At 43.1% G+C, this 12,492-nt stretch overlaps 1 protein-coding gene across 1 annotated transcript in view; it reads left to right on the forward strand.

Moving 5' to 3' along the window:
• IQGAP3 (IQ motif containing GTPase activating protein 3) overlaps positions 1-12,492 on the forward strand; it is a 56,221-nt gene that overhangs the window by 30,488 nt on the left and 13,241 nt on the right. Inside the window, exons 21-26 of the mRNA XM_082275077.1 lie at positions 1,671-1,742; positions 1,861-1,930; positions 2,527-2,735; positions 6,706-6,858; positions 9,061-9,224; positions 12,011-12,235. Of these exons, the coding sequence (XP_082131203.1) occupies positions 1,671-1,742; positions 1,861-1,930; positions 2,527-2,735; positions 6,706-6,858; positions 9,061-9,224; positions 12,011-12,235 (893 nt within the window). The remainder of the gene's footprint in view (positions 1-1,670; positions 1,743-1,860; positions 1,931-2,526; positions 2,736-6,705; positions 6,859-9,060; positions 9,225-12,010; positions 12,236-12,492) is intronic.

The following is a 12,492-nucleotide window of genomic DNA, read 5'->3' on the forward strand; positions in this document are numbered from 1 at the left end:
AACCTTTCCCCTCTTCCATTGCTTTCTCTTCCCTTTTCCCTCCCTCCCCCCCTCCCCCCCCTCCCTCCCTCCCTCCCCTCCCTCCCTCCCCTCCCTCCCTCCCTCCTTCCCTCCCTCCTTCCCTCCCTCCTTCCCTCCTTCCTTCCCTCCCTCCTTCCCTCCTTCCCTCCCTCCTTCCCTCCCTCCTTCCCTCCCTCCTTCCCTCCCTCCTTCCTTCCCTCCTTCCCTCCCTCCTTCCCTCCTTCCCTCCCTCCTTCCCTCCCTCCTTCCCTCCTTCCCTCCCTCCTTCCCTCCCTCCCTCCTTCCCTCCCTCCTTCCCTCTCCTTCCTTCCTTCCTTCCTTCCTTCCTTCCTTCCCCTCTCTTCCTCCTTTCCCCTCTCTTCCTCCTTTCCCCTCTCTTCCTCCTTTCCCCTCTCTTCCTCCTTTCCCCTCTCTTCCTCCTTTCCCCTCTCTTCCTCCTTTCCCCTCTCTTCCTCCTTTCCCCTCTCTTCCTCCTTTCCCCTCTCTTCCTCCTTTCCCTTCTCTATCTTCTTTCCCTTCTCTATCTTCTTTCCCTTCTCTCCCCTCTCTTCCTTCCTTCCTTTCCCCTCTCTTCCTTCCTTCCTTCCTTCCTTTCCCCTTCCTTCCTTCCTTTCCCCTTCCTTCCTTCCTTCCTTCCTTCCTTCCTTCCTTCCTCCTTTCCCCTCTCTTCCTCCTTTCCCCTCTCTTCCTCCTTTCCCCTCTCTTCCTCCTTTCCCCTCTCTTCCTCCTTTCCCCTCTCTTCCTCCTTTCCCCTCTCTTCCTCCTTTCCCTTCTCTATCTTCTTTCCCTTCTCTCCCTTCCCTTCCTTCTCTTCCTTCCTTTCCTCTTTCTCTTCCTTCCTTTCCCCTCTCTTCCTTCCTTCCTTTCCCCTCTCTTCCTTCCTTCCTTCCTTCCTTTCCCCTTCCTTCCTTTCCCCTTCCTTCCTTCCTTCCTTCCTTTCCCCTTCCTTCCTTCCTTCCTTTCCCCTTCCTTCCTTCCTTCCTTTCCCCTTCCTTCCTTCCTTCCTTCCTTCCTTCCTTTCCCCTCTCTTCCTTCCTTCCTTTCCCCTCTCTTCCTTCCTTCCTTCCTTTCCCCTCTCTTCCTTTCCCCTCTCTTCCTTCCTTCCTTCCTTTCCCCTCTCTTCCTTTCCCCTCTCTTCCTTCCTTCCTTTCCCCTCTCTTCCTTTCCCCTCTCTTCCTTCCTTCCTTCCTTCCTTCCTTCCTTCCTTCCTTCCTTCCTTCCTTCCTTTCCCCTCTTTCTTCCTTCCTTCCTTCCTTCCTTTCCCCTCTCTTCCTTCCTTCCTTCCTTCCTTTCCCCTCTCTTCCTTCCTTCCTTCCTTCCTTCCTTCCTTCCTTCCTTCCTCTCTTCCTTTCCCCTCTCTTCCCTCTCCCTTCCTTTCCCCTCTCTTCCCTCTCCCTTCCTTTCCCCTCTCTTCCCTCTCCCTTCCTTTCCCCTCTCTTCCCTCTCTCCTTCTTCCCTTGTCCCTCCCTTTTACTTTGCTTCCCTTCTTCCTCTGTCCCTTCTCCTTCCCTTCCCCTTCTGCTCCCCTCCCCCTCTGAGGGCCCTTGTCCCCCTCTGCTCCCCTCCCCCTCCGCTTCCCTTACCCTCCCTTTCCCGCAATATAGATGTCCTAGCAATTGGTTGTGACTCCTCCCTCTGTCTCCACTCAGATCCAATCATTTGTCAGAATGTGGCTCGCCCGCAAGGCCTATCGTGAGAGACTCCGCTACTTCCGGAGGAATGTGAGTCAGCTTGTGTCTGGTTGGGGGGGTATAGCCATTCCCTGGGTGGTCCTGTAGGGGGCGCTACATGAAGAAATGGTTCTTGGCCCCCTAACATGTGACACCTCTGTCATTGCAGATCGCTAGTGTGGTTAAAATCCAAGCCGCCTTCCGAGCCACCAAAGCCCGAGGAGACTACAGGATGCTGGGTAAGGACCTCTTTATGCATAAATCTAAACTCCGCCCCTCCCTGTCTTGCACAGGTGTACCAGCTCCACTCTGGACTGAAACGGCTTCCTCTGATTTCGCTGCACACTCTGAGGTTCTCACCATGTGCATTAGAAGCTGCAGCAAGTCAGAGCCGCGTTTAATTTAAAAATGTTGATGAGGGAAGACAAAATATAAGCAGATTAGGCTTCAGATTTTAAAATAAAACCCTCACTGACCTCTGTAGCAGCTGGTACTGTGGAGTAATTCATCCTCAAGTTGACAGTAGAAGGTCTGCGGCACATCCTGTCCTGGGGTGACAACACTCACTTGCTGTACTGTATCCGTTTTATCATCCTAGGACAGGAAGTATTAGGACTACAGGACACCCCCCTCATCTTTATAAATAGGGGGAGGTGTTTTGTAGTCCATCAGAGGAGAACTTGGAGAACACGCCCAAAGAGAGCAAAGTTCATTGTTCCATATAAATCAAGACACGTGGCCACCTTCCCCGCACAACCCTTATAGGATTATTGCTAAACTAGGTGAAACGCGTAAGCCATGGCGTCTGTAGTGTACCCCATTCTTTTCTTTGCAGTCCACGCCTCGAACCCCCCGATCTACGTCCTGCGGAAGTTCGCCCACCTCATGGAGCAGAGCGAGAGGGATTTCTGGGAAGAGAGGGAAGCCATGAAGCTCCGGGAGGAGGTGGTGAAGAAAATCCGATCCAATCAACGCCTGGAGAACGACCTCAACCTCATGGACATCAAGATCGGCCTCCTGGTGAAAAACAGGATCACCTTACAGGTAGGTGGGCCTTCCCCCAACATGGTGTGGGGTAGGTAGGTGGGCGTTTCCTGACACGGTGTGGGGCAGGTAGGTAGGTGGGCCTTTCCCCGACATAGTGTGGGGCAGGTAGGTAGGTGGGCCTTTCCCCGACACAATGTGGGGTAGGTAGGTGGGCCTTTCCCAGACACGCCGTGGGGCAGGTAGGTAGGTGGGCCTTTCCCCAAAACAATGTGGGGTAGGTGGGCCTTTCCCTGACACGGTATGGGGCAGGTAGGTAGGTGGGCCTTTCCCCGACACGGTGTGGGGCAGGTAGGTAGGTGGGCCTTTCCCCGACACGGTGTGGGGCAGGTAGGTAGGGGGGCCTTTCCCCAAAACAATGTGGGGTAGGTGGGCCTTTCCCTGACACGGTGTGGGTCAGGTAGGTAGGGGGGCCTTTCCCCAAAACAATGTGGGGTAGGTGGGCCTTAAAACAATGTGGGGTAGGTGGGCCTTTCCCTGACACGGTGTGGGGCAGGTAGGTAGGTGGGCCTTTCCCCAAAACAATGTGGGGTAGGTGGGCCTTTCCCTGACACGGTGGGGGTCAGGTAGGTAGGGGGGGCCTTTCCCCAAAACAATGTGGGGTAGGTGGGCCTTTCCCTGACACGGTGTGGGGCAGGTAGGTAGGGGGGCCTTTCCCCAAAACAATGTGGGGTAGGTGGGCCTTTCCCTGACACGGTATGGGGCAGGTAGGTAGGTGGGCCTTTCCCCGACACGGTGTGGGGCAGGTAGGTAGGTGGGCCTTTCCCCGACACGGTGTGGGGCAGGTAGGTAGGGGGGCCTTTCCCCAAAACAATGTGGGGTAGGTGGGCCTTTCCCTGACACGGTGTGGGGCAGGTAGGTAGGTGGGCCTTTCCCCCGACAAGTGCCATGCGTGCGTTTTTGTGCACGTATGAATAAATCTAAAATACACAAAACTAAAAAAAAAAAAATGTAATATAATATGTAATAATACATAAACAATTATCGCCTAACCTTAATAAATATTAAACTATTATTAATAATAAAATAATAATACACACCGAAACCCGACCAAAAAAAAAAAAAGTATTTTGTTTTTAGTTATTTATTTTTTTTATTTTTTTATTTAGTATTATGGAAATGATTATTTATGATTTATTTTTATTAATCTGTGTATTCATTTATTAGTAGTAGTAATATTAGTACCCTAACCCTTAAAAAAAAAAAAAAAAAAAAACCTCCTAACCTAATCTTAACTCTTAACACCTTACCCTAATGATAACAAGAAATGAATAAAAAAAAAAAAAAAAAAAAAAAAAAAAAAAAAAATATAAAAAATGAACAATAGCAATGATAAAAGAAATAAAAAGTAATGGAAACGCTGAAATACCCAGCAACAAATGATGCAACAGATGATAGTTTTCTCTGTTGGCTAATAAAAAAAAAAAAAAAACAGCCAAAGCTCAAAGGCGCTGTATAAAACCAGGCAGGTCGCACATAAAAACGTACCAAATCATGCAAAAAATTAAAAAAAAGCCTAACTCTGACATAATCTTAACTGTAACATCTTACCCTAATGAAAAAAAAAAAATAATAAAAAAAATAAAAATAAAAAATGAATAATAATAATAAAAAAAAAAAGAAATACGTAATGGAAAAGCTGAAATACCTAGCAACAAATGATGCAACAGATGAGTTTTCTGTTGGCTAATAAAAAAAAAAAAAAAGAAAAACCGCCAAAGCTTTAAAGCGCTGTATAAAACCACACAGGTTGCACATAAAAACATGCCAGATAATGCAAAAAATTTAAAAAAAGCCTTGTCCTAACTGTAACATCTTACCCTAATGAAAAAAAAAAAAATAATAAATAAAAAATAAAATTCATAATAATATTAATAAAAAAAGAAATACGTAATGGAAAAGCTGAAATACCCAGCAAAAAATGATGCAACAAATGAGTTTTCTGTTGGCTAATAATAAAAAAAAAAACACCAAAGCTCAAAGGCGCTGTATAAAACCAGGCAGGTCGCACATAAAAACGTACCAAATCATGCAAATAATTAAAAAAAGCCTAACTCTTAACGTAATCTTAACTGTAACATCTTACCCTAATGAAAAAAATTAAAAATAAATAATAAAAAAAAAAGAAATAAAAATGAATAATATTAATAAAAAAAGAAATCCGTAATGGAAAAGCTGAAATGCCTAGCAACAAATGATGCAACAGATGAGTTTTCTGTTGGCTAATAAAAAAAAAAAAAAAAAAAAAAAAGTAAAAGTAAAGAAAAACCGCCAAAGCTCAAAAGTGCTGTATAAAACCACACAGGTCGCACATAAAAATGTACCAAATCATGCAAAAAATTAAAAAAAGCCTAACTGTGACGTAATCTTAACTGTAACATCTTACCCTAATGAAAAAAAAATAATAAATAATTAAAAAAAAAAAAAGAAATAAAAATGAATAATAATATTAATAAAAAAAAGAAATACGTAATGGAAAAGCTGAAATACCCAGCAACAAATAATGAAACGGATGAGTTTTCTGTTGGCTAATAAAAAAAAAAAAAAAAATGCCAAAGCTCAAAAGCGCTGTATAAAACCAGGCAGATCGCACATAAAAACATGCCAAATAATGCAAAAAATTAAAAAAAGCCTAACTCTGACTTAATCTTAACACTAACAGCTTACCCTAATGTAAAAAATTAACAATAAATAATTAAAAAAAAAAAAGAAATAAAAATGAATAATATTAATAAAAGAAATACGTAATGGAAAAGCTGAAATACCCAGCAACAAATAATGAAACGGATGAGTTTTCTGTTGGCTAATAAAAAAAAAAAAAAAGAGAGAGAAACCGCCAAAGCTCAAAAGTGCTGTATAAAACCACACAGGTCGAATATAAAAATGTACCAAATCATGCAAAAAATTAAAAAAAGCCTAACTCTGACATAATCTTAACTGTAACATCTTACCCTAATGAAAAAAATAAAAATAAATAATTAAAAAAATTTAATAAAAATGAATAATAATATTAATAAAAAAAGAAATGCGTAATGGAAAAGCTGAAATACCTAGCAACAAATGATGCAACAGATGAGTTTTCTGTTGGCTAATAAAAAATAAAAAAAGAAAAGAACCGCCAAAGCTCAAAAGCGCTGTATAAAACCAGGCAGGTCGCACATAAAAACATGCCAAATAATGCAAAAAAAAAAGAAGCCTAACTCTAACCTAACCTAACTCTAACATCTTAGCTAATGGGGAAAAAAAATGAACATTCTGAAATAAAAGCTAATACAGTAGAAAAACTGAAATACTTAGCAACAGATGATGGTTTTCTCTGTTGACTAATAAAAAAAAAAAAAAAAAAAAGCCAAAGCTCAAACGCTGTATAAATCCATGCAAGTTAGACATAAAAACACCCCAAAATCTTACAAAAAAACAAACAAAAAAACCCCTAACCTTCACCCCTTACCGTAATTGTGTATATATATATATATATAAAGCTGAAATGCCTAGCAACACATAATGATGGTCTCTATTGGCGAATAAAAAAAAAAATGCAGCCTCAGTTCCGTGTCAGACAAGATCCTGAGATTGAAGGGCTACACCAAGAAGAATTTACCAATTCCGATTGGAAGTTAAAATAAAAGACTTTCTCGGTAGCAACGCATTTCGGGGGCTTGGTAAATGCACCCTTCATCAGGACTTGAATATTTAATAAATAATAGGCTCACCCTTCAGATAGCTTCTTAATTGTATTCTTACTATAGCAGGATAATCATTTAAAGAAATGAAGATGTCAGCCACTTAGGGAGTGTGTTGTTTTTTAGTGAGTCAGCCAACCCATAGGCTATCATTGTGGGAAGGGGCCGTAAAACGCAATCCTATGTGTAGCAAAGCAGGAAGCCGGGTCTGCATCTATAATAATGGGATTTAGTATATCGGGGTGTGACAAGTCCGCGGTGGTCTTCTTCTTCTTTTTTTGGTACAGGAAGTGGTTTCTCACTGCAAGAAGCTGACCAGGAAGAACAAAGAGCAGCTGTCTGACCTGATGGCCATTGATAAGCAGAAAGGGTTAAAGTCTCTGAGCAAGGAGAAGCGTCAGAAGCTGGAAGCCTATCAGCACCTCTTCTACCTGCTGCAGGTGAGTGAGCCCCTCCACCAATCACAGCGGATCTTTCTGCACAACGGGGTCCCAGCTTGCAATCAGGAAAATCCTGCATGAAGGCCACTAGATGGCGCTGGTGATCATAGGAAAAACACACATTAGACACACTATGGGGACTATTCGGGATGGCTGTGAAAATATATAAACCCAAGACAAAAATATGTAATCTATTTATATTATTATTTTATATTATTGATTACTATTAACTATTTAATTTTTTAACCACTTAACCATCTGCCGCGGTTATACTGCGGCAGGTCGACTCTGTCCCGTAAAACGATGTACGTGCACGTCACTACGCAGGGGCGCGCATGCCCATTCACCACAGAGGAAGCCGATCGAGTCCGGCGGCCGTGATTGCCGCCAGGCACCCATGATCGCTCCTCATGGAGACAAAACGCAAGTCTCCGCATGGCAGACCACTGTTCTGTCAGTGATGAACACAGGGATCCTGTGATCCTCTTATGTAGAAACACAGGTCTTGTGTTGATGCAGCAAGCCCATCCCCCCACACAGTTAGAAAGCACCCCCTAGCGACACGTTTAACCCTTTGATCGTCCCTGGTGTTAACCCCTTCCCTGCCAGTGTCATTAGTACAGTGACAGTGCATATTGTTAGCACTGATTACTGTAGTAATGTCACTGGTCCCCACAAAAGTGTCAGAAATGTCAGGTGTCCGCCGCAATGATGCAGTCCTGCTAAAAATGGCTGATCGCCACGATAACTTGTGTAAATCAATCAGTATACTCTTATTGCGATTTTTTTTTTTTTTTTTTTTTTTTCTTTCTTTTTTACTAAAACTTTGTAGCAAAATACAAATTGGCCTAAAATGATGAGAAAATTAGATTTTTTTTATTTATTTTTTTTATTATTATTATTGGGAATATTCCCAATTATAGCAGAAAGTAAAAAGAAAAAAAAAAAATTTTTCTAGGATTCTCGCTCCTTTTTTTTTTTTTTTTTTTATTGTGCAATTGTCAGTTAATTTAAGGCAATGCCGTATCACAAAAAATGACCTGATCATTAACTGGGTAAAACCTTCCGGTCCAGAAGTGGTTTATTTATTTTACTAATTTTTTTTATTTTTTTTTTTAATATTGATGATGATTATCATTTTTTTTTTTTTTAAATATTGATGATGTATTCTTTTTATTATTGATTTGGGTAAAACCTTCTGGTCCAGAAGTGTGTGTGTGTGTGTGTGTGTGTGTGTGTGTTTGTTTTTTTTTTTTTTTTTTTTTTTTTATATTGATGAGGATGATTAATAATTATTTTAAAATTGATGATTATTAATTGTATTTTATTTTTATTATTGATGATTTAGTGATATTTTTTTTTAACATTAATAGTCATTTTTATTTATTTTCTATATTGATGATTAACAACTTTTTTTGGATAATTGATTTATTTTTATTGATGATGAGGATTTATATAGTGCCAACAGTTTGCACAGCGCTTTACAATCTACAGGGAGACAGTACAGTTAAAATACAAGAGGGTTAATAGGTCCCTGCTCATAAGAGCTTACAATCTAATAATTTAGCTTACCAGTCCTTCACTGTGGTGGCTGCATTCATTTTCGGGTTTTAAAGATTTTTTTTCTTTAATGGCGATCGTGCCAGCAACAAACTTCTGCTTGAGAGTGAAACCCCTTACTGTAATGTATTTATAAAGAAATGGCATCGTCACCCAAGGACAATAATTCTTTCATTTTTTGTGCTAATTTACCCCATAAAACCTGAAGCCTTCTGCGGATTTTGCCGTGCAGGTAGAAGCTCAGGCGTTCTCATCCCGTCTTCCATCCTGATACGTAGGGGACCTATAGAGCGAGGCATTGCATTGTGGAATATGGGGGTAGGAGTTTTCTTACAGGAGGGGGGCGCACTCTTGGTGGGCATCATCAGTGTGGGTATGCTTCCTAAAAGTTTAGTGATCAGACATGGAGGGGAGGCTGTGACACCGTCTGCAGAATTTTAGGATCTGAAAAGTGTTGTTGCCAGCATTTATGTAGTATATTACCCATATAAGGAGAAAATCTTAAGAATGTTCATTAGATCAATAAGTCTACCAGTGTGTGACCAGCCTTCTCCTGACTCTCATGGATGTGGTCAGTTTACTCTTCCTTATCACATTTCTTTTAACAATAAATAGTCCCCAATGTTTGTGCTCTGTTTTTAGACCCTTCCGGAATATATGGCCAAACTGATCTTCCAGATGCCGCAGAACAAATCCACCAAGTTCATGGAATCTGTGACCTTCACCTTGTACAACTACGCCTCCAACCGCAGAGAGGCCTACCTGCTGCTCAAGTTATTCCGCACTGCCCTGCAGGAGGAGATAAAGTAAGAGGGTTGGAGAAGTTAAAGGGGGGAGGGTTATGACCTCAATCTCCCAAGATGCCTCTAAATGGTCTAGCCAGGTTGTCACCAGGAGTGCTTGGTGTCCACTCCTCCATCTCCTTCTCCTCCTCCTTCCTTCTTTCTTCTCTCCTTCTCCTTCTTTCTTCTCTCCTTCTCCTTCTTTCTTCTCTCCTTCTCCTTCTTTCTTCTCTCCTTCTCCTTCTTTCTTCTCTCCTTCTCCTTCTTTCTTCTCTCCTTCTCCTTCTTTCTTCTCTCCTTCTTTCTCTCTCTTCTCCTTCTCTTTCTCCTTCTTTCTCCTTCTCTTTCTCCTTCTTTCTCCTTCTTTCTCCTTCTCTTTCTCCTTCTTTCTCCTTCTTTCTCCCTCTTCTCCTTCTCCCTCTTCTCCTTCTCCCTCTTCTCCTTCTCCCTCTTCTCCTTCTCCCTCTTCTCCTTCTCCCTCTTCTCCTTCTCCCTCTTCTCCTTCTCCCTCTTCTCCTTCTCCCTCTTCTGCTTCTCCTTCTCCCTCTTCTCCCTCTTCTCCTCCTTCTCCCTCTTCTCCTTCTCCCTCTTCTCCTTCTCCCTCTTCTCCTTCTCCCTCTTCTCCTTCTCCTTCTCCCTCTTCTCCTTCTCCCTCTTCTCCTTCTCCCTCTTCTCCTTCTCCCTCTTCTCCTTCTCCCTCTTCTCCTTCTCCCTCTTCTGCTTCTCCCTCTTCTGCTTCTCCTTCTCCCTCTTCTCCCTCTTCTCCTTCTCCTTCTCCCTCTTCTCCTTCTCCCTCTTCTCCTTCTCCCTCTTCTCCTTCTCCCTCTTCTCCTTCTCCCTCTTCTCCTTCTCCCTCTTCTCCTTCTCCCTCTTCTCCTTCTCCCTCTTCTCCCTCTTCTTCTTCTCCCTCTTCTTCTTCTCCCTCTTCTCCTTCTCCCTCTTCTCCTTCTCCCTCTTCTCCTTCTCCCTCTTCTCCTTCTCCCTCTTCTCCTTCTCCCTCTTCTCCCTCTTCTCCTTCTCCCTCTTCTCCTTCTCCCTCTTCTCCTTCTCCCTCTTCTCCTTCTCCCTCTTCTCCTTCTCCCTCTTCTCCTTCTCCCTCTTCTCCTTCTCCCTCTTCTGCTTCTCCTTCTCCCTCTTCTGCTTCTCCTTCTCCCTCTTCTCCTTCTCCTTCTCCCTCTTCTCCTTCTCCCTCTTCTCCTTCTCCCTCTTCTCCTTCTCCCTCTTCTCCTTCTCCCTCTTCTCCTTCTCCTTCTCCCTCTTCTCCTTCTCCCTCTTCTCCTTCTCCCTCTTCTCCTTCTCCCTCTTCTCCTTCTCCCTCTTCTCCTTCTCCCTCTTCTCCTTCTCCCTCTTCTGCTTCTCCCTCTTCTGCTTCTCCTTCTCCCTCTTCTCCCTCTTCTCCTTCTCCCTCTTCTCCTTCTCCCTCTTCTCCTTCTCCCTCTTCTCCTTCTCCCTCTTCTCCTTCTCCCTCTTCTCCTTCTCCCTCTTCTCCTTCTCCCTCTTCTCCTTCTCCCTCTTCTCCTTCTCCCTCTTCTCCTTCTCCCTCTTCTCCTTCTCCCTCTTCTCCCTCTTCTTCTTCTCTCTCTTCTTCTTCTCCCTCTTCTCCTTCTTCTCCTTCTCCCTCTTCTCCCTCTTCTCCTTCTCCCTCTTCTCCTTCTCCCTCTTCTCCTTCTCCCTCTTCTCCTTCTCCTCCCTCCTTTTGCTGTTGAATATAACATGCAGTCTAACTTTTGTCCTGCTGCATAGATGCAATCTCCAACTGCACCCATGTCCATATTCTGGTTCCTCCTCTAGCAAGTCTTTGTCTGATTTTACAGATGATGAAGAAATGGAGATGAGGACTGGAGAGTGTTGATGTCCAAAAAAATATATTGCAGTATACAGTTCAACCAGTCAATGTAAATAGCCACCACGTTTCATTGTTTGAGGCCTTCATCAGGTGTTAATGGAATATTTAAGGTCCTGGTGGGCTTCATGAAGCCCTTTGGTGCTTCCAATGTGGTCCTTGGATGCAGTAGTCAGCAGAGGTAGTGTTTGATTTTTTTTTTTTTTTTTTTAAAGGGGCTATAATGACTGTGGTCTCTTGCAGCCTAATGTAATGTTCCCTTTCTATAACTTTTGTTCTTTTGCACATATACGATCCCCAACCGCACCCGTAGCATGTCCATATTCTGGTTTCTCTTCAGTTTACGGTCATCCTTGTGGCATAATGTATACTAAGTAGTGTGTGGCCTCTTGATGAAGGCCACAGTGGAGACCCCTTATACCTCGTTGGTCGAAAACTACTGACCTAAGTCATAGCCTTGAGATATTTATTCCCAAGTTTGTTAAAAGGTAACTTTTAGGCTGAGTCATCAGCTGCAAAACTGTAAGTCAAACACCGAAAGTCCATTTCTTAGATCTTCATATATCCAGCCTTGACGAAGGTAGTATGCTTATAAAGCGTTGGATATGTGTTTAGTTTCTGCTTGAAATTTGTTGTAAAACAATTATATTGGACTTCAAGACTCTGGTGTGGTGCTCCTTCCATTAACTCTTTTTCTTCAGGATCAGCCCGAAGAGGTTTAGGGTAGCAACCAGTCTAGTGTTAAAGTCTTGCACATTACCACCACAGATCGGCATTCTGTTTCCAGGTCAAGGACTCAAACTTTATTGAAACCAACTGGTCAGTGAACTTGCCAGACAACTAGCGCTTCAGAAGGCGATTAGTAATGGCAGCCCCTCTTAGGAAAATTTGCTATATATATGTATGTCTATAAATTAAGATCCTGAAGCTTTAATGAGGTTTTATATTCTTTTTTCGATCTGCTCAGCTCCAAGGTAGACAAAATACAAGACATCATAACTGGAAACGCAACGGTCATACGTCTACTGGTCAGCTTTTACCGAAGCTCCCGGGGGCAGAACGCCCTGAGACAAATTCTGGGGAACGTGGTGAAGGAGGTTTTGCAGGACAAAGCCATAAACATTCGTATCAACCCGGTGGAGATATACAAAGGCTGGGTCAATCAAGTGGAGACGCAGACTGGGAAGAAGAGGTGAGATGAGAAAATTCCCACCTGCTTTGAGATAACATTGATAACTATATAGCAGCTTTTAGTGTTTCCAACTTTATGGTAACAGTTTAGGGAAGGCTCTTTTCTGTTCCACCATGACTGTGCCCCTGTGTGCAAAGTACGCTCCATAGAGATATATGGTTTGATGGGTTTGGTGTGGAGGAACATGAGTAGGGTTAAGGTCAAGGCTCTCTGTAGGCCAAGTGAGTTCCTCCACACAAAACTGGTCAAACCCTGAC

This window comes from Pelophylax lessonae (assembly GCF_965119305.1).
Source record: "Pelophylax lessonae genome assembly, chromosome: 13".
NCBI lineage: Eukaryota > Metazoa > Chordata > Amphibia > Anura > Ranidae > Pelophylax > Pelophylax lessonae.